General features: G+C 33.5%; 1 protein-coding gene across 2 annotated transcripts; it reads right to left on the bottom strand.

The window, feature by feature from the left end:
* Positions 1 to 6: 6 nt before the first annotated feature.
* On the bottom strand, positions 7 to 14889 carry LOC148271199 (uncharacterized). Of its 2 annotated transcripts, none has more exons than XM_088241716.1 (2): positions 14488 to 14889; positions 7 to 432 (listed from the first exon to the last, which is right to left on the bottom strand). In XM_088241716.1, exon 2 carries the CDS (start codon positions 313 to 315, stop codon positions 115 to 117), a length of 201 nt encoding a protein of 66 aa, XP_088097842.1. In that variant the 5' UTR covers positions 316 to 432; positions 14488 to 14889; the 3' UTR covers positions 7 to 114. The 2 variants fall into 2 exon arrangements, with proteins under 2 accessions (XP_088097842.1, XP_088097843.1); XM_088241717.1 differs by lacking the exon at positions 14488 to 14889 and adding an exon at positions 7128 to 7448.
* Between the last annotated feature and the right edge of the window lie 12765 nt (positions 14890 to 27654).

The raw sequence follows: 27654 nt of genomic DNA, 5'->3' as shown, positions 1-27654 counted from the left end.
TCTAGAACCGAATCAGTCAGACGTTACTTTAAAACACTCAGACGCAACTAGTCCGTACGATGAGAACCGCGAATGATCTACCAGATCTGGCCACAATCAGCTGCAGCCAGTCAGTTAAAACAGGACGAAGAACGAGTTGTACAGTTTCTTGATGCCGGTTGTCTCTCTCTGCCTGTGGCTGTGAAGAAGCGAGTTCTCCGCGAGGAGAAGCATCATACTAGGGGGTGTTTGGTGGGGGCTCGCTGGGTGAGGCTTGGAGTACCACGGTTCGACCTGCCGCCAGAGATTTCGCTGACCGCCGGCAACGTCCTCCATCTGGTAGTGCGACTTCGCGGTCTGGCCTCGGACGCTCTGGCGTGCGCGGCGAGGAGGCGTGGACGTGGCGCTACTTGGCTCAGGGAACGGCGACAACGAAGGCCCTTGGCCGCAAACCTGGAAAGAAAAATACGCGTTAGTTAGACAGTGTGTGATAAATTAACGTATTTTTCGGATCATAAGACGCCTTTTTTACTCTGAAAATTCAACCGAAAATTGGGGTGCGTCTTATTTATTAATTTATTCATATTTTTTCTTTTACAAACTATAATTAATAATTAAAATAATGTGACCTCACTGGGGTTACCCGTGCCGAGGACACTTAAAAATATACTTTTTTTGAAATATTTTTACATTTGAGAATAAACAAAGAAGACTAACTTAATAAAAAGAGAAAATTAACAAAATGTTCAGACAGTTTTAAACACCACGTATTTATGTTTATAATTAATATATGTACATCTATTTTATTTATATTACACCAATAAAGAATAAAAACCTGACATAAGCTATACACTTGTGGAGCAGTTGATTTATTAAAAAAAAAAATATATTTTTAATTTTTTTTTTTTTGAGTTTTTACAATAAACATAAATGTTTAAATGGAGTATTAAAAAAATAAAGCATAATTACATAGCAATGAAATACAGGTTAAAAGTAAAAATAGTAAAACAAAACAAAAAATCATTTTGATACATTTTGAGGTGCGTCTAATCGTCCGCAAAATACGGTAAGCGACTTAAAAGCAAAAATAATAAAAACGATATTTCAATAATATAACTTGACACTATCTTTGAGTAAATTCACTATGGTCCTTAAAATATAGCTTGATTAGAAGACAGTTGTCAGCAAAAGTGACGACATAATTTTGCAGTAACGTCTAAAGAGTGATTTATATTAACACACAAAAATCATTCGTATCTGGCGTGTTAACTTATTTTTATAGGGCCATTTTCAACGAGTTGTAAATAACTCACTATTAGAAAATGGAGTCAAGTTGGGGTAGAGTGGGATTCGAACCACAGACCTTTGGTCCGTGAGTCCGAGACACTACCCACAGGACCACAACCCGATCAAAGCTTGACATATAAATCAACATAATTATATAAAATCAGCTGTAAAACTAAAAAAAATGAAAAATAAACCTAATTATTAATGACGTTCTTACAAGGTTACATCATTTTGCAAAAATGTTAGAGATGAGACAAATTGATCAATGTAAATCGATCGAATAAAAAAAATATTCATTTGATTTTATTCAAGAAAAAAGTATAAAATATCTTATTTGTGGTGAATAATTGTCTTAAACACACTATAATAGGCTTGTTTTTGCGTTTTAATATCAATTTTCGGAAACAGAGTTTCATGTTTGCATAAAAAAACTAATAAAATCGATTTGATAGGTACATGGTCAGTGATCAGTACTTTCCCATCACTAGTCACATTAGTTTGGCAGCTGTCATTTCAGTCAAGCTATATTTTAAGGACTATAATAAATTTAATATGCCCACCGGTTTCAAAATATGACTGTTTTATTGTTAAGTCTTAAAAATAATTAACAAAATATTTTTAATCTTCACTTTTCAAAACATTTATTTTAATCAAAGATATTCATACTCTCGTCCTGTAGTGTTTTCGGTGTTTAAATTTCTCTCTTTTCAGTGTCAAATCAGTATTTTTCTACTTGTGGGTCACGACCCCCTGGGGGGTAATCTAATAATATTTTTTCATTCTATTTATTTAATATATTTTTTTTGTTTTTTTATTTTATTTTTGCACCACAACAGGCCAGGAGGCCCAATTAAAGTGGTGAATTACGTCACAGAACACCCAGGATTGAGAAATTTTTAATTTTAATTTTTGAACCCGGAACCTTCCGTGCGTGAGTCAAACGTCTTGATCACTACACCACGGAGGCTTTTAGGAGGATTTTTATTTACATTGAGAACATTACAAAGTATCCAATTCATTTTTAATACATTACTAAATATGCATTGATTAAATAAGAAAGAGGAAAAAAAAGCAATGTAAAAAGAACGTACATATAACATACAAATTTTATATTAAAAGCACTAACTTTGTGGTAATTCATTATACTAAAATAAACATTAAAAAAATATTTTTAACCACTTTTACTATCACAGCAAATAAAACAACGCATATACTTATGACATAAACAAATGCTTTGTAAATTCATATCCTTTGCTGATGACATGAAAATTTACGCCTGCATTAAATCTCACACTGACTGTGCAAAAATGCAAGAAGATCTCGACAGACTTTTTTAGTATTGTAATCAAAATTTACTGGAATTAAATATTTGTAAATGTCATTCATTTTGTATTTCGCGCAAACAAACAACAATCAGCTTTCCTTACTCTTTTAATAATACCCTGATCTCTATAACAGATAGTCAAATTCGCGACTTCGGTGTTATTATTGATACGAAACTAATCTTTAATATTCATATTGAATCAGTCCTAAAAAAAACATATAAAATGGTCGGACTTATTATGCGAGTATCAAAACCTTTTAAACATGCAGAGACTTATCAAAAACTCTACAAAACATTTGTTCGTCCCCAGGTAGAATACTGTACTCCTATTTGGTCACCTTACTATAATGTAAGTATTAATAGACTAGAAAGGGTCCAACAATTTTTTTTAAGCAGGTCGACTACCGGTTAAATATTAACTTTTCTAACCATGCTGAAAGTATGCAGTACCATGGAATAAACTCTCTTAAAAATCGAAGAATAATGTTGGACCAGTTTTTTTTATTCAAATTAATAAATAATAAAATTAATTCTCCAAACCTACTAGAAAGACTTCCATTCCGTGTGCCATCTAGACCGACAAGACAAAATCTTTTGTTTTACACTGTAAACGCGTCAACAAACTATTTTAAACAATCTACATTACCTAGAATAAGCGACCAATATAACAATATATTTACCGAGGCTGATATTTTTTTGTGACAATATAAGTAAATTTAGGTTAAAAATTATAGAAATTTTGAGAGAAGCAGACATTTAACTTTATTATTATTATTATAAAAATATTTTTTCATTTCGTTTCTTTTACATTTATTATATTGAACATAATTTAAATGATTGTATTAAGTGTAAACAATTTTTTTGGTGTGTGCATGAGTTTCTTACACTAATATACAAAGAAATTGGCAATACATGTGTAGGTTCATACTGTTTGTTTACCTAATAAAATAAAATAAAAATAAAATAAAACAAACCCACTTAAACAGTGAAGGCGGATTAGTTTTATAAATGACTTTTTTTAAAAACAATTATCTAATTTCCTACCATCAAACATTAAACATGCATTTCACACAACTAATAATATAAGGACATTGTTAAAAAATCACAAAGACAAATTCCATAAATATAATAAATCTGGCATATACCAATTCAACTGTAATGATTGGAAAAACAAAAAGAAACTTTAATATTCGAGTAAATAATAATTTTTTTTTCTGAATTCGCAAATCGCTGTCCATTCGCTCTACATGTCCAAACCAACGCAGCAACCCTTGATTCTGTCGATAATGCAAGTCACAGCCTTCACAGTCCACGGATGTCGACATTTAAGCACCTATTTATTTATTTATTTATTTACATACATTAAGGTTATTGTACATTTTTTGAGACAATAAGTCCCAACTCCATGGGACTAAAAGTCCTGTGTTGAGATGGGACGAGCAATTATATGACACAGACACATGAGTATATTACCATAAATAAAGGATTAGAAATAAAACAGTGACCCTTCGAGTTTGAGTTTCGTCTATCATCTTGTTAACCTTAATCATAAGTTAAGGAATGCTATCTGTGTTTGGTTTTTTATATTTTACTTTTTGTTCTGTTACATGATCACTTAATTGCCATACTTACTAGTCCTTTGCTCAATGTATTTTTATTGTGTTTTTTTTATTATTTTTTATTGGTAACTTTTCAAATCATTCTTATGTTGTTGAAATTCCAGTCGTCGATGCGTTTTATAGCTGCAAGACTTTTTGTGATGTTAGCTATCATATTATTTTTATCATATTATGTAAATGTTATCAACTATCAAATATCTAAATTTAGTAAATGGGGTCTAGAATTTCAACCGTCCATGCGCTCAGTGCTGCAAGACTTGTTGTTATCTAACTTTTAATTTTATAAATTTGCTTTTTATTCCGTTTTTTTAAATATCACTTAAACTCTGAACTTCACTGTCAAATATTAAAAAAAAAAAATGTAAATAGGGGCTACATTTCTTACTGTCCATGCACTCTGTAGCTGCAAGACGTGCTGTTATCTAGCTCCTATATATCATAATTGTTATATATCATAATTGGAGATGAGGAACTAGAATCCCAACCGTCCATGCGCTCTGTAGCTGCAAGACGTGCTGGGATATTTATTTATTGTACTGCGCCCTTGAGGTGATTTTCACAAAAATGGCGCTATATAAATTATCCAAATATTTTTATTATTAGAAACATAAAAAATATTTTAAAAACATATATATGGCACATCAATATGGTAAAAGGTAAACTCAAGCATTTGGAAAATCATTTAGGAGTTTCCCACTCAAAAATACATCGTTTTACCACACATTCGCCAAAGGGATCGCATTTCGACAGCATTCAACCTACTTTCATCATCATTTTCGCAATTCCATACTTTGCTCCCTAGAACTAGAACTCCGTTGTAAACGGCTAGTTTAGCCTCCTGCGATAAACATTTGTTTACTAAAGTAGATTTCAGTGCAGCGTTCATCCTGTTCCCGGCACTCACCCTCCTTTCCATCCCTAGTAAACATACTTCCCAAATACACAAATTCTTCTACCCGATTCAGAATATCTCCGTTCACGCTGATCTCACATTTAGTTATATTTTCATCCCTTTCAAAAACCATCACTTTCGATTTATAAACATTCTACGTCATTATTCTATAAATTCTTTCAAAGTCTACGATGCATACAAGAAACGCGAATATGGCGTAAAGCTTCCAATAGCCAAGTTTTGTAATGTTTCCATTGAAAATAAACGTAAAAATGGCATTTTTCAATTAAAAAAATGTAAAAAGCGCCACCTATGAATAATTAGTTTCGTCGACAATATTTTGAGTTTGTCCTAATTTTTGTAGACAAGGGCTGGATTTAACTCCCTGAGGAGCTGTATATTAACATATTACAACAGAGACAAAGAACATTTAAGAGAAGGTAATATAGAAGTCTAGTTATCTACAGGGCATAAGACCTGTCAATGACTTTAACTTCACAAACATCAACAGATGAAAGAATTGAAGGAATATAAATGTTAAAATGTGGGCAGAATGGTGAATGTTACACAGTGAGTAAAGAGGCCACTTGTGCTCCACAAGTGTTTAGCTTATGTTAGGTTTTTGTTTTTTTCATTGTGTGTTTTGTAATATAAATAATATAGATGTACATAAATACCTTGTTTTTAAAACTGTCTGAATATTTGTTGATTATCTTTGTTTTTTAAGTAAGTCTTATTTGTTTATTCTCAAATAAATAATTTCGTTAAAAGTATATTGTTAAGTGTCCTCGGCACGGGAAACCCCAGTGAGGTCACATTATTTTTATTATTAATTATAGTTTTAAGCGAAAAATATGAATAAATAAATAAATAAAAGAAAAATAAAAAAACAGCCATTGACAGATCATAAGCCCTGTAGATGCCTAGACTTCTGTATTACCTTCTCTTAAATGTTCTTCATCTCTGTTGTAATATGTTAATTAGTTTTATATTTTTGTTTCATCACATCGTTCCCTTTCCACACCTAATGGTGCATAGGGCACTGTATTGGTATACCAATCGCAGCGTATCTTGATCATTTTTGCTACATGAAGGTAAGATGATCAGGCTTACGCTTCAGGCACCAGTCCAGGGACTATGAAATATTCTAGTGTGAAAACACCCATTCAAATAAATATTTCACATCAACCCCTGTCGGGATTCGAACCCGAGACCTCTTGCATGACAGGCTAATGCGCTGACCATTGCACCACGAGGCCGACATATGAGTTTCATATTTTCGTTTAGAATCACCTTAAACCAGACTATGACATTAGACAAATGACAGGTCACAATAATAATAATAATAATAATAATAATAATATTTGGCTGATTTATATAGCGCCATTTTTGTAAAAAATCACCTCAAGGGCGCTTTACAATTGTATATCTAAACTTACATTCTAACTAAACGTAAGTGATATATTATATTTCCAGATTTAAAATTGAGGGTATGATAGTCTAAAGAAGTGGGATTTTAGTTGGGATCTGAACTGACTGGGACTGTCGATGATTCGTAAGTTTGAAGGCGATCGGTTCCAGGCGGCAGAGGGGCCGGCGGCGGCAAAAGCACGATCTCCAAATCTAGTGTTTGGGGAGCGCCGGATTTCGACAAGTTTTCCTCTTCCTGAATCAAATGCTGACCTAAGAGTAGATTTTCTTTGACATGTATTTTACCTAATACAAAGGTCCGATAGGTATTTTGGAGCCATTTCATGAAGGGATTTGAATACTGTCCAGCACAGCTTGTATTTTATTCTCTCTGGGCTTTTTAACCAGTGCAAATCTCGAAGATGTTGTGAGATATGAGAATATTTTTTTACTCCCGTAATAAGCCTTGCTGCTGCATTGAAAACAGATTGTAGTTAATTAGTTTGATATTTTAGGCTTGTAAATGCCAAGACATCCATACTCCCTTCTCAAAAATGTTTTCCCTCTTTGCTGCAATAAATTAAAAATAAAAATGTTGTTTAAAAAAATCACACACCTCGTTCCTCAACTGCGCGCCCAGAATCCGGAGATTCACCACCTACAGGGCCATACTGGCGACTCTTATCATCTGATTGTAGAAATCAAGTACTTATAAATCAATATAAAATACATTTGTGCAGCCCTCCAGTTTCCAGCTTTCGTATATCCGGTAAATTCACAGTAAAAAATGTCAAGAGACAATCTTCCTACTAACACTTTTCAATCGGTCAGAGCACTAATCACAAATGTCCACTTTTCTGTATTTTTTTTTTATGTTCTTAAAAACTGTTTTATGTCACAATTGTTTATTTTAACAGCTTTGCGCACTTAAGTTCAATAAAAAGACACGTCGGGTTCTCACAAAATGCACTAAAAGAAATATATAAATTACGATAAAAATACAAATATTTATGTTAGAAAGGGATGCTATAAAAGCGACTATATACGAATCAAATGCCAGTAAGATGGAAACATTAAAAAAATGCATTAGAAAGCTCGATGAGAACGTGTTTCGGTATATTTAAAAAGAAAAAATTATTAACATTTAAATCAAGATTGAAATGTCACTATCTGAATACTTCAAATTTTTCCTTTTTACTAATTTTTCCTTCCCACACCCCATTTTCTCTTCATAGTATAGTGTAGATTTTTGGTTTATTTTTGTTAATTTTTTAATAAAATTACCAGATTCTGCATAAATAAGCCTAATATAACTTTACGTGCTTCTTATTTTCTCAAACTGAACGGTTTGGGTAGGTATGAAGAAATTGCCTTAAGACAATATGTACATATGAATTTAATAAGTTTAAATTAAAAATAAACTTTTAGTCTGCAGAAAAAATGCAGTAAGGAACAAATAGTAAATTCATCAATTCTGGGAAGAAAATAAAACAAAAAATCTTGCATACCAGGGCTGGTATTCCAAACGCTCGCGCGGCCGTAAAAAAAACACTTATCTCGCGTATTTAAGATACAAAATACACGAGATAAAGTGTTTTCTACGACCGCGAGAGCGGTTCAGAATAGCACCGCAAGGATGGTATCGTTTCCCTACCACACGACATGATTGACGTGAAAAATTTATTCAAAAAAGTGTTTTTTCACTAGAATATTTCATAGTTTCTGGACCGGTGCCTGAAGCGTAGGACTGATCATCTTGCCGTCATGTAACAAAAACTATCAAGATACGCTACGATTGGCGTAACAATGCAGTGCCCTATGCATCATTAGGTGCGGAAAGGGAAAGTGTTTAAACATAGGCAGAATGGTGAATATTTCAGTGTGTTAAGTGGCCGCTAAAATCAGCCAATGACAGGCTATAAGCCCTGTAAATGCCTAGATTTCATTCCCGTCTCAAAAATGTTTTCCCAATCTGTTGCAACAATTTTAGATTTAAATAACTCCCTAGGGAGAAAATCCAGCCTGTCTACAAACATTTGGACATACTCAAAACATTGCTGATTAAACTAACTGGTATAAGAAGAAGCGTAAAAATTAACATGATATCAACCATATTTTGAGTTTGTCCAAATTTTTGTAGACAAGGACTGGATTCAACTCCCCGGGGAGCTGTTCATATTAACATTTTACAACAGAGATGAAGAACATTTAAGAGAAGGTAATATGGAAGTCTAGGCATCTACAGGGCTTATGACCTGTCAATGGCTAGTTTCAGTGGCCACTTTACACACTGTGTAACATTCACCATTGTGCCCATATTTGAACATCTTCATTCATTCAATTCTTTCATATGTTTATGTTTGTGAAGTTAAAGAGCTGAAACCTTTATTAATGCGGGTGAGATTCATCTAATTGAATTATTTCACCTACATACAAGGCAACGCATGAAAATGTTATTTTTCAATTTCTATACTTGTTCATGGACCAGGTCAAACATCAACATATGAAAGAATTGAAGGAATATAGCGTTGATAATACAAAAAACATTATTTTTTTGGCTTAGTTTAATAGTCAACAATATTTTGAGTTTGTCCACATTTTTGTAGACAAGGGCTGGATTCAACTCCTGGGGAGCTGTTTGTAGGTGAGATAATTTAATTAGATGAATCTCACCCGCCTTAATAAAGGTTTCAGCTTTTTTAACTACACAAACATCAACAGATGAAATAATTGAAGGAATATAGATGTTCAAATATAGGCAGAATGGTGAATGTTACACAGTGTGTAAAGTGAGTGGCCACTTAAACCAGCCATTGACAGGTCATAAGCCCTGTAGATGCCTAGACTTCTATATTACCTTCTTTTAAATGTTCATCATCTCTGTTGTAATATGTTAATATTAACATAGTATATTATAATAACATAGGAATATTTATGACGATTTTTTAGTAAATATTTTTTTCAAAATTCAAATATAAAATCATTGGCGGTTATAATTTTTTTCCCAACACACATTAAAACTGAAATAAATACAGGTGTTTATAATTTAAATTTTCTTCGCGAAAAGGTAAGAACTTGTCACATTTTTTCACTGCGCGATGTCATAGATAAACCGCGCGGAAAACTTCAAAAAATCACACAAACCGCGACGTTCGAAATTCGGCCAACCACTGTTGCAATAATTGTGAAAAAAGGTGCAATTGTTCTAGGTTGTCAACTGTTTAACAAGATGGCCGTTTGCGATAACGGCTGAGGCGGGAATGGCATTAACAAGACAAATAATTCGCATGGCCCAATCATCTCCTTGTGATATGTGTATGATATTAAATGGATGCACGCATCTACAGATCTAGAGCAAGTTGGAATCCACACATACTTGGGAATTCGATGTGACGCCATCTTTGATTTATTGTCATTAAGATACATAGATGAAAAGACATTGTCGGAGGGCTACCAGTTTTTTTTTATTACTTATTTTATTTAGTTCTATGATTAACATAGTCTAATATATATTTACAACACAATATTTACATCTATACTTATTCTAACATTATTTATCACTATTATACACTTAATATCCTAATTTATAATATTCACTGTTTCATATGTACATTTTAATTAATTATATTCACTATTTACACTATATATTACCTAATATTGTTCATATATATACTTTTTACATTTAATTTTAAATATATTTACATTTATTTCATTTTTTATGCTTTCTGGCATTTTATCAAATAATTTTATTCCCTTGTACATAAGGCAGTTCTGGGACATTGCTTTTGATGTATTTTCTTGTCTTATATTTTTAGATCCTCTTGTTGCATAGTTTCTATGAAAGAACCCATTATTTTTTAGTTTTTTTTGAAAATATCTCGGAACTATTCCTTTAATAATTTTGTTTATTTCATTAGCAACATTGAATTTGATTATTTGATCAATTGTCGTGAAATCTAGAAGTTGAATCATTTTCTTAACTTTTGTTCGTCTCCCACATCTTAATATTATAAATTAAGACGAAACGCGGTGGCAGAGAAATGCAATGAATAGGTATTTGAGCATAGTTTTTCTGTGACTCTCTCCCGAATACGGTGCAAAAAAGACAACTGCACGTCGGACCGATTGTACTTAACTAAAAATCGGGGTCTCGAATTCCCAATATTCGAGTGCCAAAACCGCAAAAATCAAATTTGCAAATCACGTAAATAGATTTAAAAAAAATCAAAAAACAAAAAATCGGGTTGTGGTCCCGTGGCTACTGCTGCGGACTCACGGGCCAGAGGTCCGAGGTTCAAACCCTACTCTACCCCAACTTGATTTCCATGTTCTAATAGTGAGTTATTTATAACTCGTTGAAAATGGCCACCATAATTGAAATCTTTGGGTAAATTATGAGAACGCTAATATTTATTTTTTACTAAAAAAATAAAAAATTAATTAGAGTAAAAAATCTTGAGGAACCTCAGTGGATTTTTTTTTTTGATTTGACAATAGACTAATTAAACTCAGTCATTTTTTGTTTTAATTTTTATATATCGTACCTTTTATCAGCGTAATGATTTTAAAAAGTTTTGTATTTTTCAAATAACGCCGCGTGTGGCGTCAGAGGTTCTCTTCCGCTTATTCTCGATCAGTTAAACAATCGATTAAATTGGCGAATAGGAAATAACCCTCTTTTCTTTAAATAAATAGGATTCATTTTCGTCTGTTTCAATTCAACCTTTAAAACTTGGGTCGAAGAGATCCGAAACTGTAGTCAGTTTCTGAGGCCCGCGGGGTATATGATTAAAGAGTCGGGTTCCCCCACTCTACCCCAACTTATTATTTATTTTTGCACCACAACAGGCCAGGAAGCCCAATTACAGTGGTGAATTACATCACAGAACACAAAGGCTTGAGAAAAATTACATTTTAATTTTTGTGTTAACCGAGAATCGAACCCGGAACCTTTCGTGTGTGAGTGAAGCGTCTTGACGACTACACCACGGAGGTCTATTTTCTAGTGAGTTATTTACAACTCGTTGAAAATGGCCCTCAAAATTAAATATTTGGGTAAATGATAAGAAACCAAATATTTATATTAAATTTTTAAAAAAAAAATTCAAAAGCGAAGCCCGTAGGGCTGAATTTCGTAATGTAACCTTGCCGTTGCCTGATAGTTATTTTTTATTCCTTTGAAAACTTAACTATTTTAATTTAGGAATTTTAGAATCTGGTCCCGACCCTGATGTATGGGAGCGAAGTATGGACTTGGGATGAAAGTGGGCTGAATGCTATCTAAATGCGATATCTCAGGCGAATGTGTGGTAAAACTATGTACGATAGATGCACAAATGTCGAGATCCGTACATTATGTAAGGCTGAGACAAGCATTATCGACAAACTCAAGAAAGGAGCTCTGCGCTGGTTTGGACATGTAGAGCAAATGGACAGCAAAAGAGTAGCTAAGAATATTTACAATGCGAATGTTGGTGGATGCAGAAATAGAGGAAGACCGAGAAAGACATGGCATGACTATATCCAACAAACACTTGAAGATGGACATGTCAAAAGTCGGAATAATCGGCGCGCGTGCATGAGAAGATGTATGAATGTGGAGGAAGCGGGAACTGTATGCAAAGATAGAGTGGTGTTGCGTTCTATCCTTTCTGCCTACCCTTACGGAGAAACAGCGTGATGGTTTGTTGTTGTTTTAGATTGACATATTTATTTAAAATTCGTTTTTTTTTGTTTCTTGTAAATTTGTTTTGTAGAATTTATTTTGTAAATAGTGTCTACTGTATGAACTTTAAATAATTTATACAGATTTTCCACATTGAATGTTGAGGGTTTCATTAAAATTACTTTTTTTTATTTATTTTGTTTTTATTTATTTATAAATCATCTAACACAAAGTATTTTACAAAGTATAATACGTTGAATTACATTCTCAGGAGTTACAACAACTCAATTCGGGACATAAATAATATTAACATTTGAAAAATAACACATATTGAAAACAACAAAGAAACAAAGCAAGTTTAGCACCTTTATAACTAAATATAGCACAGCAATATATACGCCAAAAACCTTTTCTTACACAAGCAGAATAAATATATAAAAAAACGCTTTTAAGAATAAAAAAAGTAGTGAATCTACTAAGGGAGATAAGGTCATTAACACCACATGCCATGCAGATGATGCTGCCATAGTGATGATGAGAACATATCCATCTCAGTTAGTAAACATCTGGATGCCTAAGAAATGTCGTATAGTACAATGAACACGTGATTATTGGAAACATAATTCGGATATACAAAACGTGTGTCAGACCAAATCATGGTGTATACAACAGAGGCGAGGATAGATAGAGAGAAAATAAAAAATACGAATAATTAATCTTTGTTTTATCTTAAAAGGGTTTAATAAATTGGCAATGCACCACCTTCTATTTCTTTTGGCGTTTTCGTAAATTTTAATATTATTCAGTATTTGACTATTTGTTTCAAGATAACAAAAAAATGGCGAGCAGCCATGTTTTGTTGAATGTAATGATTGGCTGCAATTAGCGAGACGCGTGAGATGATCAACTTTATAATAACAAAGATCGGGGAGTGATCTTTTGAGGGTCAAGGGCGAGAAAAGATAAATTACGGAGGGACGCCATTTTACAAAATGGCGGACAGAGGCCCGCCAAAACAGCAAGGAAATAATAAACTCACATAGGTTATAATTAAACGTAGTTATGCAGAAAGCAGCTAGTCCTCAATTTTAAAAAGTGAGGTTTTGGTGTCAACGGATGCTGTAAGGTCAATTCTATGTTCTGCTAAAAACAGCCGGGTGGCTTTCATACAAAAAAACTGTAATAATCACCTTATGAAAATAGCGTTGATCACGAAAACGCCATTTCTCAATTTTCAGAAAACACCTACAGAGCTAGAAAAATCTTACGGGTTAGATGCTGATTGGAAGATTAAGGCTTCCAGAATTTAGTGCGCTGTTTGCACAGAGGTATAATAACTTTTCCTTTCGACATAGATGTAGCTGATCTAAACGTAAGACGTCTGTCAGCTAGTTCATCTGGAATGCAGAGTTCCCTTACATATTCTGGAGCAGAGTTGTGTGGTGACTTATACATAAGCCAACAGAGTTTGTATTCTACCCTCTGTGGAAAACGTAGCCAGTGCAATTCCCGAAGTAGTGGAGTGATATGACTGAACTTAGATATTCCGAAAACAAGTCTCGCTGCGGCATTCAATACAGACTGTAGGCGAGTCATTTTATTCGTTGGTAGACCTGCGTAGATACCATTACAATACTCGACTCTAGACACTACAAACGCATTTACTAATTGACGGGCGGCATCAACCGGCAAATTTTTGCGTATGCATTTAATTTGTCTCAGCTGGTAGAAGCATGAACTTATCGTTCTACTAATTTGAGCGTCAAGAGAAAGGTCAGAATGAAGGAAGACTCCCAGTAGTGTAACGGTGGGTAAAGCGGTACTCCTCACATCGGGTAGTGCCGTATCCTGAATCAAATTCTGTCGTCTGGCTGAAGCCATCCATAGTATAATTAAATATTAGATCTGGCTGTTTTCTGCAAAACGCATGTTTTAGATTGAGTGGTTAGCCAGCTAAAAAAAATCAAAAAAATCCTTTAACAAATAATTAAATTATTTGTTAAGCTATTAACAAATCGTTTAACTGTATCTTTTCTACTAAGTATTCTAATATAAATATAAAAAAATATGTTCAATACAAAATGACAACTTATTTTTATGAATTAGATTATTGGCGCTATGATTTTTAGAAGTTTTGTATTTCTAAAATTACTCAAGTTCAAGATACAAAATAAGAAAACATTTTTTGTATACAATTTCCCGTAGGGCTAAAATTCCTCGTTGTAATTCGGGTCCGTGATTCTGGTTCAATTTCACACACAAAATTGTATTCCTAATGCGTCCGGACACAGAAAATGTTGCAAATAATTACCTTTACAATATGCAGTTCTCAGAAGCGCAGGACATCGAACTTAAGGCCAAATTTTCTCCTCTTCGTCTCCAGTCTTTGCCTCTCGTTTTGTGCCATTCGACAGCCTAGACCGATCCTGCAAATGTGCTCTTCGAGACAAAACAGCGAAGAATTCACGGCAAAAAAAACGGGGATCACAAATACTAAAAAATATTAAAAACTTCGGGACAGCGACCCACAGATTGACGAGCCCCGGATTTGCGGTTCACAGATTGAAAATCACTGTTTTTAAAATGAAATAAACAAAAAAACTTTGTTTTAAATAAATAAAATAGATCACGAGTTTAGAATCACTGAATGTTTTTGAAGCACTAATATTTTTTATTTATTAATTTTATTTCAACATCACGATACGGCCGGCAATCTGAAATAAATGAAAATATACTAATTAAAACGTGCAATTAAAAATACAAGAAAACAATATTTTGAGTTTGTCCAAATGTTTGTAGACTGAGACTGGATTTTAACCCCAAGGGAGTTTACATTTTACAACAGAGATGAAGAACATTTTAGAGAAGGTAATAAAGAAATCTAGGCATCTACAATTACCTGTCATTGGCTGGTTCAAGTGGCCACTTTACACACTGTGTAACATTCACCAGTCTGCCCATATTTGAACATATTTATCCTATAAATTGTTTCATCTGTTGATGAGTGTGAAGTTAAAGATCTGAAACTTGTGGCCACTTAAACCAGCCAATGACAGGCCCTGTAGATGCCAAGACTTCTATATTATCTTCTCTAAAATGTTCTTCATTTCTTTTGTAAAGTATTAATATTAACAGCTCCCCAGAGTTGAATCCAGTCCTAGGGAGTTATTAAAATCAACACAATACAACAGGGGTAGAGAAATGTGTACGTCCAAACAATGGCAAAATGGTGAATGTTACACAGTGTGAAAAGTGGCCACTTAAACCAGCCAGTGAGATGTCATAAGCCCCGTTAATGCATAAACTTCCATATCCCTTCTCTATAGATGAATGAAAATATACTAATTAAAATGAGCACTTAAAAACAGAACGAAAAAACATTGTGAGTTTGTCCAAATGTTTGTAGACAAAGACTGGATTTTACCACCTGGGGAGTTGTAAAGATTAACATATTAAAGCTGAGAGAAGAAATATATAAGTTCAATTGTAGCCACTAAAACCCACTCTATACACTGTGTAACATGCACCATTCTGCCTATACATGTATACAGGTGTTCGTTAAACCCTGTCACATCCGAAATCACGATGATCAGTATGAGCAAGAATAAATCGGGTTGTGGTCTCGTGGCTAGTGTTGCGGACTCACGGATCAGAGGTCCGAGGTTTGAACCCCACTCTACCCCAACTTGATTTCCATTTTCTAATAGTGAGTTATTTACAACTCGTTGAAAATAGCCCCAAAATCTAAATATTTTGGTAAATAATAAGAACAAAAATATTTCCTTTTTATAAAAAAAAAATATTGGCACATTAAAATAAATTTTTATAACGAATAATTTATTTTTTTTTATTTAAAAACTAATGGTTGCTTACTTCTGCAGGGGAGAAACGGGGAGGGAAGAGGGGGAGAATGATACACCGCCAACCACGCGGCCGCGCCCCCTCGCTTCTCCCCTGCAGAAGTAAGCAACCATTTGTTTATTTTTTTTAATATATCAAAAAATATATTTATTTTTTTATTAGCTTTTTTCGAATTCAAAAAAATAAATATTTATTCGTTCCAAAAAAATATTTTAATGTGTCAATATGTCTTCTTGCTCATACTGATCATCGTGGTTTCGGATGTGACAGGGTTTAATGAACACCCTGTATAAAGATTTGCGTTTTTATGATTTACCCAAATATTTCATTTTAAGGGCCATTTTCAACGAGTTGTAAATAACTCACTATTAGAAAATGGGAATCAAGTTGAGGTAGGGTGGGATTCGAACCACGGACCTTTGCCCGTGAGTCCGAGATACTAGCCACGAGACACGAAGCAAATTTGAAGACAGCAGATAAAACTAAGCACTTGGAGGTTGTTGGATAGTTCTAGCTCCTATAAAATACAATTAATAAAAAAATCAACATGAGTATACACCATTGGTCAATATAACTTAGATTTAAACACAAGACGTCACTTTTTAAATTCGTGCACCTATCACCACCTGTATTCCTGGACAACAACGGTTTAAAGGTAACTGCAAAAGTCAAGTATCTAGGGCACATACTGACTGATGATTGTAAAGACGATCAGGACATAGAGAGACAGAGAAGAGCCATCAATGTCAGGCCCTCTATGCTAGCGAAACGCTTCTTTCAATGCAGTAACGAAGTGATGAAAATCATCTTTACTTCTTATTTGACGTCCATGTATGCAGCGGAACTATGGAACACGTATAATAATAATTCATACAGACAATTATACGGATTGCCTAGGTACTGCAGTGCCTCTGAAATGTTTACAGCTGGACGAATAAACGCCTTCGCTGCCCTACTTCTCCAAAGAGCCTGGAGCCTATGGGAACGCCTAAAAAGCTCTAATAACGAAATTCTCCAAGCCACTGCAGTGTGGATCCATTCACCGTTGTTCGAGCAATGGCGCGATATGCTAAGACCACTATAAGTGCTGCAAATATAACAATTTATTTTATGTTTACATTTACGATTATTGTTATTTTTATGTTTATTGTTATATTTTTGTTTATATTTATATTTATGTTTTTAATTATGTTCATGTTAATATGGTAGAATTGGCTCTGCACTATATAGCCATTTTACTAGAATAAAAAAAAATATATATCTATGCCGTGTAAAAAAATCATTGCTCAAGTGCCATCATCTAGGGAGAAAATACAAAAACACCTATGCAGGCCGGATAAATCATATCGAATCGGTGCTACATCGTTTGCTAAGAAAAGTAGCATGGCCAATCATCCATGCTCGAGAGGGGAGACTATACTTACGGAGAAATGGACTCAATGTTCAAAATCTCAAGTCTACAAAAACGTAGAAATAACATTGACTCCATATTTATGTTTAATTTTTTGAATGCCTTAATTGATGTACCATCGTTACTGGAACAAGTGGCATTCAATGTCCCGATCCGCCGGTTGCGAAATAATAATGTGCTGTTCCTTGATCAACACAGCGCAAACTATGGCTCGCATGCACCAATGTCCCGATCGTGTCGTATTGTAAACACGAGACAAGATCTGGACTTTTGGTGCAAGTCTTTATAGATTTAAAAAATCACTAAGATAGACCGGATCTTGTCTTGGTGTGGTAATTTATTCATTTTTGTCCTAGCTTTAATTTTATTTGGTTGTATTTTATTTGATTAGTACCCGAATTTGTATTCCGCGTTTACATTCCTTAGCCAACAAATTTACTTGTGATGTAGACATTTTTAATACGACAATGAGGAATTCCAGCCCAACCCGGAATTAAATTGTAAAAATGTTTTCGTGTACAAGTGAATATTCAAACATTTTGGAGTAGGATGAAATATCTCAAAAACGCACGCAAAAATAAATAAAAAAAATTAAAAATAGTTTTCATTTTAAAATCGTAAATAATGACGTCACTCCTTATATCTACGGGTAGTATTTCCGGTTTCCGCTTTAAAGCCCCCGCACCTTGTAAGGAACGTTTTGACCATAGAAAAAAAAAAGTATAATTTGTGGTTGAAAAGTTTTGACATTTCAACAGCGTTGCCAGATCTACCGATTTTTTGGTAAATGAGCAAATTACGATCAACTTAATGAAGTAATCAAAGCAATATTCCATAGATTCTTGTCAGTTTTGTTATTGGCTGGAGAAATACAACTTACCGCGGTCAGTGAAAGTAAGAACGCCAACCGTTTCATGACGTCACTGCTGAAAAGTGACACACTGCTTACAGTAATTTGGCGCGGTATTTGATAAATGTAACTTTAAAAAATCATATCTTTGTAAATAAGGCACAAAAAAATATCTATATATGTATATTTTTGTTTAGTTAAATAGTACGCTAATAGAAAAAAAAATAGAAAACAGTGGAATTCCTCATTATCAATTTTAAAACGTTCTTAAATGCACTGTTTAAAACTAATTATTAATGTCGTAATAAAACGTTCTTTTCATACAATTTTTTCTCTGTTTTTGATGTGTATTATTAATATCCTGTCTCTTTCTGAAATTAATGTATTAAATATTTTTGTGTACCATATAATATAATTATATCTCATATATACTTACTGTAAACTATTTTTTATTATTTGTTTTTAACATTAGTTTTTAACATTAATTTGTTAATACCATTTTATATACGTATATATATGTATTTATATAAATATATATAATTTTTTTGTTTAAATTCTTTACAAGTTATTTACAATTTGCTTTTTAATTCAATCACCTTTCTTATATCCATATTGTTTTATTTTTTACTATGTAAAGTTTCACTTTTTATTTTGCATAGCTGTATGCTTTTTATTGTTTCTACATGTATACAAAAAAGCGTTGTTTATATTTTAAATTATTACTTACTATGTTTTGTACTTACCTGTATACTTTTTGTAAATGCCCCTTGGGCGTGTTGTAAAATTAAATGAATAAATAAAAAAAAATGAATTTATAATAAGAAATTGTATTTACCATTGTTAGAATGGACTGCATAAGTCCGTCCATAAATAAATAAAAATAAAACAAGTTTGTATGAAGAAAAGTCAGGCTGAATATCCTCTAAGATGGTTCAAGATTATTTATTTAGGTATATAAATTAGCACAATACAAAGAAATAACAGATCCATTTAGCATACACGTGCGTCTTAGTGGCTATATTGATATACCGAGATGTCTGGACCAATTAAATTGGCCCTAGGGTCAATCCAGTGACCAATCACAACACAGCACTTATTAAACGCGGTTGGGTGACGTCATAAGAGAAACTGAGAAAAAAACAATCGATTCACAATAATTTATTTCTTTATATACATACATATTTATTTATTTAAACACTATATAAATTTCAGGGGCGAACCGTGTATAGAAGCGATTATGCGCAGCTTACCATTATATTTGACTAACTGTAATAATGTTTTACTGTAACTTAATTTACAGAAAAACAATTAAATAATTACCATTTATTTTAAATCACCTTTCGTATTTTTATCCTAGTATAAATATTAATATTAATAAAGCGCGCCTTGCGCCTGCGGTGAACCAAGAAACTAGCCGATTATTCCAGATTATTTTTTCGTACAAATAAGTATACTATATTTGGATGTCTTAACCCCAGTGCGGGTTTTTTCTCCTAGATAAAATTGCAGATTACAGAAATTATTTGAAGATTCTTGATTTGAAAAACAGTATTTCAAACATTATTTCTTAAGGGCTATTTTTCTTTAAGATGGAACTTTTGACATGAGACCATAATTACTGTCATGCGTCAAGTCGCAGGACATATGGCGCTCGACGCGGCCGTTTTTAGCACCATTCATTTCTAGAATAATTCGGGCAGTTGACATTTTAATTGAATACCTAATATCGTATGAATTCATAGAGCTATTTTTCATTTATTTTTTAATGAGTTATGTATTAAAATAATGGATAATATATCTATATAATATATCAAGAAGTTACGTCGTTTGAGTTAATTTCATGGATGGGAGTTGTTGTATCGCACAGAACCACAGATAAATATAAATTTATAGTATATATTACTTACACATATTTTTTTATAGCTAACCCGTAAATAAAATCACCATTTGCCACTGATAAATATACAGTTTACATACATACGAGTATGCATAAAAGCATGTTTTGAATTTTTTGCACCACAACAGGCTAGGAGGCCTAATTACAGTGGTGAATTACATCACAGAGTACCCAGGCTTGAGAAAAATCACATTTTAACTTTTGTGTTCTCACCGGGAATCGAACCCGGAACCTTCCGTGCGTGAGTCAAGCGTCTTGACCACTACACCACGGCACATTTTTTCCTACCCACCCAAATAGTTCAATTCAAGAAAATCAGTGGTATACTTTTTCTTGTACAAGTTGATATAATCAACAATGTTTTGAATATGTCCAAATGTTTGCAGACTGGCTGGATTACCTCCGAATATAGTTGTTTAGATCTAAATTTGTTGCATCAGAGAGAGAACCATTTTTGAGAAGGAAATATGAAAGTCTAGGCATTTACAGCGCTTGTGACTTGTCATTGGCTGGTTTAAGTGGCCACTTTACACATTTTGTAAAATTCACCACTTTGCCTTTGTTTAAACAAGCACATTTTTTTCATGTGAAACGAACCCCCTCTCTAAACACAAGTATCTACTTTATTAGAGAGGTAGAAACGTTATATTTAAGATGTTCTGTATATTTGCCTATTTTGTATTTTAAAAATGCATTTTGTAAAAAAAAAAAAATTCAATAAAAAAAAATAAAAAAAAACTCTTCCAGCTGTTGATTTTTGTGAAGTTAAAGAGCTAAAACCTTTATCACTTGGGTAAGATTCATCCGACGGTACTAGGCAACGCCTGAAATCAATTTCCTAATTTGTAAACTTCTTCTTGGACGAGTTGGTTTTATTACAGTATTTGAGTTTGTCCAAATGTTTGTAGACAAACGACTAGATTTCGCCCCCTCGGGAGTCATTAAGTATGTGAAATGATTCAGTCAGAGGAATCTCACCACAACAATAAGAGTTTCAGCTGTTTTAACTTCACTAAAATCAACAAATGGAAGAATTGAAGAAATAAGTTCAAATATGTTCAAACATAGGCAAAATGGTGAATATTACACAGTGTGTAAAGTGGCCACTTAAACCAGCCATTGACAGATCATAAGCCCTGTAAATGCTTAGACTTCCATATTCCTTTATTTAAGGTATTCTTCATCCCTGTGCTAATTTGTTAATCTTAATGACTCCCGGGGGGGTGAAATCCCGTCTTTTGTCTACAAACATTTGGACAAACTCAAATATTGAAATATTCCTGTAAAATAATGCTCCTGTCGGTTACGATGTTTTGGCTATCAGCGCGATATGACGTCATGATAATTAGTTTGATTGACCACGAGGCGGTTTGAATATCGAATGTAAATTTCAAAAATTTTAAAGCCGTTAAGTTATTCGAACGCAAAGGTAGGTACTTAATTGAATATTTATTTTAAAATAAGTTTTGAGTTTGACAGGTTCGCAAAAGTGGTGTAGCCGAAATCAAATGGCCCACAAATTAATTCGAATTTCGAATGTCACACACTGTGTCAAATGGCCATTGAAACTTTTGGTTAAAGGGACTTTGAGTTGGTACTCTGCGAATTAAAACTGCAAACTGCTTCCGCCGTCTATTACGGCAATAAATTTAAACATATGTTTAACACTAATCTTAACAGAAAGAAAACTTTTTTTCCACACATTTAATGGTTACAAAGCCTTCAGAACCCACATGTCCCGTTGTTTTGTCATCCTCTTACGGGGGTGGTATTCGGATCCTCTGCCTCTGATCAGCCAGGGAGTCCTTCTTTATTCAAGGCAAATAACCATGTTTTTTATTTTGTTCTTTGCGATTTGGATATACTCATATTTTCATCTTGTTTCTTTCTACAGGGTGTTCTTTTAACCCTGTCACATCCGAAACCACAATGATCAGTAGAGGCAAGAAGACATATAAGCATATTAAAAAAAAAATTAGAACAAAGAAAATTTTCATAAATAAAACATAAAAAAAGCAAATGGTTGCTTACTTCTGCAGGGGAGAAGTGAGGGGTGCGCGGCGCAGTATCATACTCCTTCCTCCCCCTCCTCGTTTGTCCCATGCAGAAGTAAGCAACCGTTTGCTTTTTTTTGTATTTTTTTAAAAAAAATTATAAGTTCTTAAAAAATATTTTAATATGCCAATATGTCTTCTTGCTCATCTGATCATCGTGGTTTCGGATGTGACAGGGTTTAATGAACACCCTTTATATACGAAATATGTTTTATTTTCGTTAAGGCAATCGAAGGCATAATTTTACGTAGAAATAAAGGGAAATGTCACAAAAATTTATGTGATTTAAAATGCTTGTATTTCTTCTTAAAAAAAAATCTAGGATTTTGCTTCGGCCACTTTCATATTCAATTTATTGCCTTCAAATTATTACGGCAAATATTAGTTTAAAAATAAGTCTTAATATGAGAACCCGGATACCTAAGTTAAGTCTAGATTTAAAATGGCGTAATCTGCCGGTCTAAAAGTAATTATATTTTAGTTACAAAAAACTTTTGAGTATATTTTTTAATAGCAATAACTTCAAAAATTATTGTTTTTATCTAATTTTAGTTTTTTTATTTATTTTTCATTGCGCAATTTAAAATAAATCGTTTTAAAATGGCAAAACCGTACGACTTCCTCATGTTGCGTGCATTTTACCAGACTACAGCCTTAATTAGCGAACCCCTGTGACCCACCCTTCCGCGGAACAATTTTTAAAAACCGCTGCTCTACTTCATTAAAACAAGTTTTAGAAACGTATTTTTAAAAATGTTTTCTAGCATAAAACATGCATTTAAAGAAAAAAATTTTAAATAAAACAACTTTTTTAACCACTAATTTTTATTTTCCACCGACCGGTTTTAAAGCAAACAAGCTTCTTCGTCAAGGTTTACGCAACTAATGAATTGATTTATTTTTTTATTTTTATCGTGTTAACTAAATATTACACGTGGACCCAATAAATCAAGTCGTTTTTTCTTTACACGGGTGGTAATTTAATATCACTATTTTCGAAGTTAGACAGGAGAGGACTAAAAGAAATATTGTTTATTTGGTTATTAATTATTGTTTTATTATTATAAATCGCTTTCTTAAATTCTAAGATTTGTAAGTTGTCTAATTTTAATATTTTATTTTCAACATGAAGTACTTTTGATCCAGTGTCTTTATTGAAGTAAGAAATTAGTGGTTAAAAACAAAGTTGTTTTATTTATTTTATTATAATGAATAACCACAAGTTAGTGCTTCAAATATAAACTTTATAAAAAATATAAATATGCATATATTTGTGAAGAGACAATTATTGTGAAGAGCTGAAAATATTTTATTAAAGGCTTGAATGCACCACTGGGCGCTCTTAGTTTAAAAAAAAACGATTACTGGTTTTGAGAGCGGGAAATTCCCAGTCGGGACAGAAGATACCATAAAAATAATGTTGTCCCTTTCGCACCTTCGTTCTACATATAATATCATATGGAATTGTTTTTCTTCTCACTCATTAAAATACACCCGAACTCTTTTAACAATGATGACGTCAATACCAGTTGATTTCCACGTGACTTCTCATTTATATTCAGAATAGATAAAATAAAACGAATAATTACATTATAATATTGTGTATAAGTATAACATGGTACCTGCCTATAGTCGGGGTCTACGTTCAAGGCGCACGGAAGAAATGCAGAGGCGTGTTACGACGCAGTCCGGTTGAGATTAGATAAAAATTAGCTGGTCGATAGTTACGAATATATTAAAATGCATTGAAAGGCCGTTCGACCGGTTTGTCGTGTGTAAGGTATTTCAAAAAACGACGCACTTGCGATTACGAATTTAACGACTTACAATTGAACGTAGTTATGCAGAAAGCAGCCAGCCGTAGAAAAATGAGACTGAGATATTAACACTTTTGTGAAAAGGGTGAATAATCGAATCTACACAGCAGTTGGAATGTTTTTGACTTTTGACAAATGATAAACAATAATAAACCTTCAATTCTTGGTAACATACTGTAACATATTGTTTTCAATGTTTAAAATATATATTTAAGCCATTTTCAGAAAGAGTGTACAAGTCTACTACGAGTGTACTCTTAGTAACAAAAGTCTACTCTGTATGCAAGAAAAGCGATTTGCTTATGAATGTTGATAAATCGAAAGTGATGGTTTTTGAAAGGGATGAAAATATAACTAAATGTGAGATCAGCGTGAACGGAGATATTCTGAATCAGGTAGAAGAATTTGTGTACCTGGGAAGTATGTTTACTAGGGACGGAAAGGCCGATAAAGATATTGAAAGGAGGGTGAGTGCCGGGAACAGGGTGAACGGTGCACTAAAATCTACTTTGGCAAACAAATGTTTATCGCAGGAGGCTAAACTAGCAGTTCACAACGGAGTTCTAGTTCCAACTCTAATGTATGGGAGCGAAGTACGGAATTGGAAAAATAATGATGAAAGTAGGTTGAATGCTGTCGAAATGCGATCCCTCGGGCGAATGTGTGGTAAAACGATGTATGATAGGTGCACAAATGTCGAGATCCGTGAAGTGTGTAAGGCTGAGACATGCATTATTGACAGAATCAAGAAAAGGGTGCTGCGTTGGTTTGGACACGTAGAGCGAATGGACAGCGAAAGAACGGCTAAAAGGATCTACGATGCAAATGTTGATGGATGCAGAAAACGAGGAAGACCGAGAAAGACATGGCACGATCAAGTCCATCAAATACTTGAAGATGGACATGTCAAAAGTAGGAATAATCGGCGTGCGTGCATAAGATGTATGAATGTAGAGGAAGCGAGGTCTGTATGCCAAGATAGAGTGTTATGGCGTTCTATCCTCTCTGCCTACCCCTACGGGGAAACGGCGTGATGGTTTGTTGTTGTTGTTGTATAAACAATAAAGATAGCATATAAAAACTCACCCTTATTAACCCCCTTAGTTGGACCGTGTACATTGTAATAAAACAATAAATATTTTTCATATAATAGAATATTAACATATTACAACAGAGATGAAGAACATTTAAGAGAAGGCAATATAGAATTCTAGGCATCTACAGGGCTTATGACCTGTCAATGGCTGGTTTAAGTGGCCGCTTTACACACTGTGTAACATTCACCATTCTGCCCGTATTCGAACATATATATTCCTTCAATTCTTTCATCTGTTGATGTTTCACAGTGTGTAAAGTGGCCACTTAAACCAGCCATTGACAGGTCATAAGCCTTGTAGATGCCTAGACTTCTATATTTCCTTCTCTTAAATGTTCTTCATCTCTGTTGTAATATGTTAATATAAACAGCTCCCTAGGGCGCTGAATCCAGTCCTTGTCTACAGGAATTTAGACACACTCAAAATATTGTTATTAGAATATTCTCTTAAAGTACACCGCCAACACATGTTTCAATAATTTGTCTCACCTCTGTTCCATTGAAATACTGCGAATTGTATCTTTTTCAACTTATTTTTACATACATACATTTTTTTTTGCACCGCAACAGGCCAGGAGGCCTAATTACAGTGGTGAATTACATCACAGAGTACCCAGGCTTGAGAAAAATCACATTTTAATTTCTGTGTTCTCACCGGGAATCGAACCCGGAACCTTCCGTGCGTGAGTCAAGCGTCTTGACCACTACACCACGGAGGCCGCCAAGTGTAAGTTTAAATATTATTTTAAGTGTACCTACACTTAAGATAATATTTAGTTTTATATAAATTATCCTTACACCAATATTTTGAGTTTGTCCAAATTTTTGTAGACAAGGACTGGATTCAACTCCCTGGAAAGCTGTTTATATTAACATATTACAACAGAGATGAAGAACATTTAAGATAAGGTAATATAGAAGTCCAGGCATCTACAGGGCTTATGACCTGTCAATAAATTACCTGGTCCATGAAGAAGTATAGAAATTGAAAAAATAATATTTTCAGACGTTGCCTAGTATGTAGGTGAAATAATTCAATTCGTTGAATCTCACCTACATAAATAAAGGTTTCAGCTCTTTAACTTCACAAACATCAACATATGAAAGAATTGAAGGAATATAGATGTTCAAATATAGGCAGAATGGTGAATGTTACACAGTGTGTAAAGTGGCCACTTAAACTAGCCATTGACAAGTCATAAGCCCTGTAGATGCCTGGACTTCTATATTACCTTCTCTTAAATGTTCTTTATATAATGTATAATATTCACCAGTCTGAAGATGCCCATTAGAGGGTGAAAGCGCCTTGCATACATTTAACTCTTTAATAAAGATACCAGTCTCGAAGATGTCGCGAAAGCGATGAAACCGGTCACTGGATATTCCAAATTTGTGGATTAAAGTATCACTCGTGTTTTATTTATATAATAAATTACAATGAACTTTTATGAAGAATTTTCACTTACAAACATAAAGGTCTATAATTTTTCTTCTATCGTTAAGTTTTAACAAATTAAATGTTTTTAGTAAAAAATCGTAATTTAAAAGTTCATGACTGATTCTAAGCATTTCATGAATGCATTTTCATTGAAACGCAGTTATCGCGTCTTAATTTGGAAATTTGCTCTTTAATACTAACTGTACAGGCCTGAAAAAACTACTAAATATACGTAGTGCGCAAGTCAAATGTTTTGTTTTATTTGTTAGTGTAGACTAAAGCTAGGGTTTCCTAGGCCAGCGGTGCCCGTATCTTAACGGCCGTAGTGAACGGTGATTCGGCGGACAGCCGTCGTAACGGTGACTAGAGAGTGGCTTTATTTTTTAACGGTGTTATCAACACCGTTTTCCTAGGAAATCACTTTCTAGTCACCGTTACGACGGCTGTCCACCGCATCACCGCTCACTTCGGCCGTAAAGATACGGGCACCGCTGTCCTAGTTTGAAATTTATATACCGTAAGAATTGTTTTTGGATTCGAGAGAATTTTGGTGACAGTTGTAGTAAGGAGTCCATATTGTAGAGTTTTACTCTAACTGGCTTCAATTTTATTTTATTTCAATTTTAAGTTATGTCGCGCTTAAAAAAAACAGCCGGAAATTTCTCTCAAGAGGCTTATCTCTCGGACACGAGATATTTTTTTTAATTTTCTTTTATTCAGGAAACATACAGTACAGTTACAAAGTTTTTTTTTACACCAGTGAAGTTTCCATATTAAAAATAAGATTTATTGATAAGGACTCCTGCAAAACTATTTACAAAGCAATTATTGAACCACACGTTAACTACTGTAGTAGCATTTTATTTTTATCAAACAAAGAAAACATAGATAAACTAACTGTATTACAAAATAAAGCCTTTAGAATCATTTTGAAAAAAAACAGATACACGAGGGTTAAGTCGATGGTAAATGAAATGAAATTATTAACATATAAACAAAGAATATTTTACAATACAATGATATTTGTTCATAAAATTATAAACTCTAATAAAAA

Source organism: Micrasema longulum, unplaced genomic scaffold (genome assembly GCF_059751315.1).
Source record: "Micrasema longulum isolate JH-2025_06_02 unplaced genomic scaffold, ASM5975131v1 h1tg003029l, whole genome shotgun sequence".
Taxonomy (NCBI): Eukaryota; Metazoa; Arthropoda; class Insecta; order Trichoptera; family Brachycentridae; genus Micrasema; species Micrasema longulum.
The sequence above is the reverse complement of the archived record's forward strand: the minus strand, read 5'-3'. Positions and strand labels throughout refer to the sequence as shown.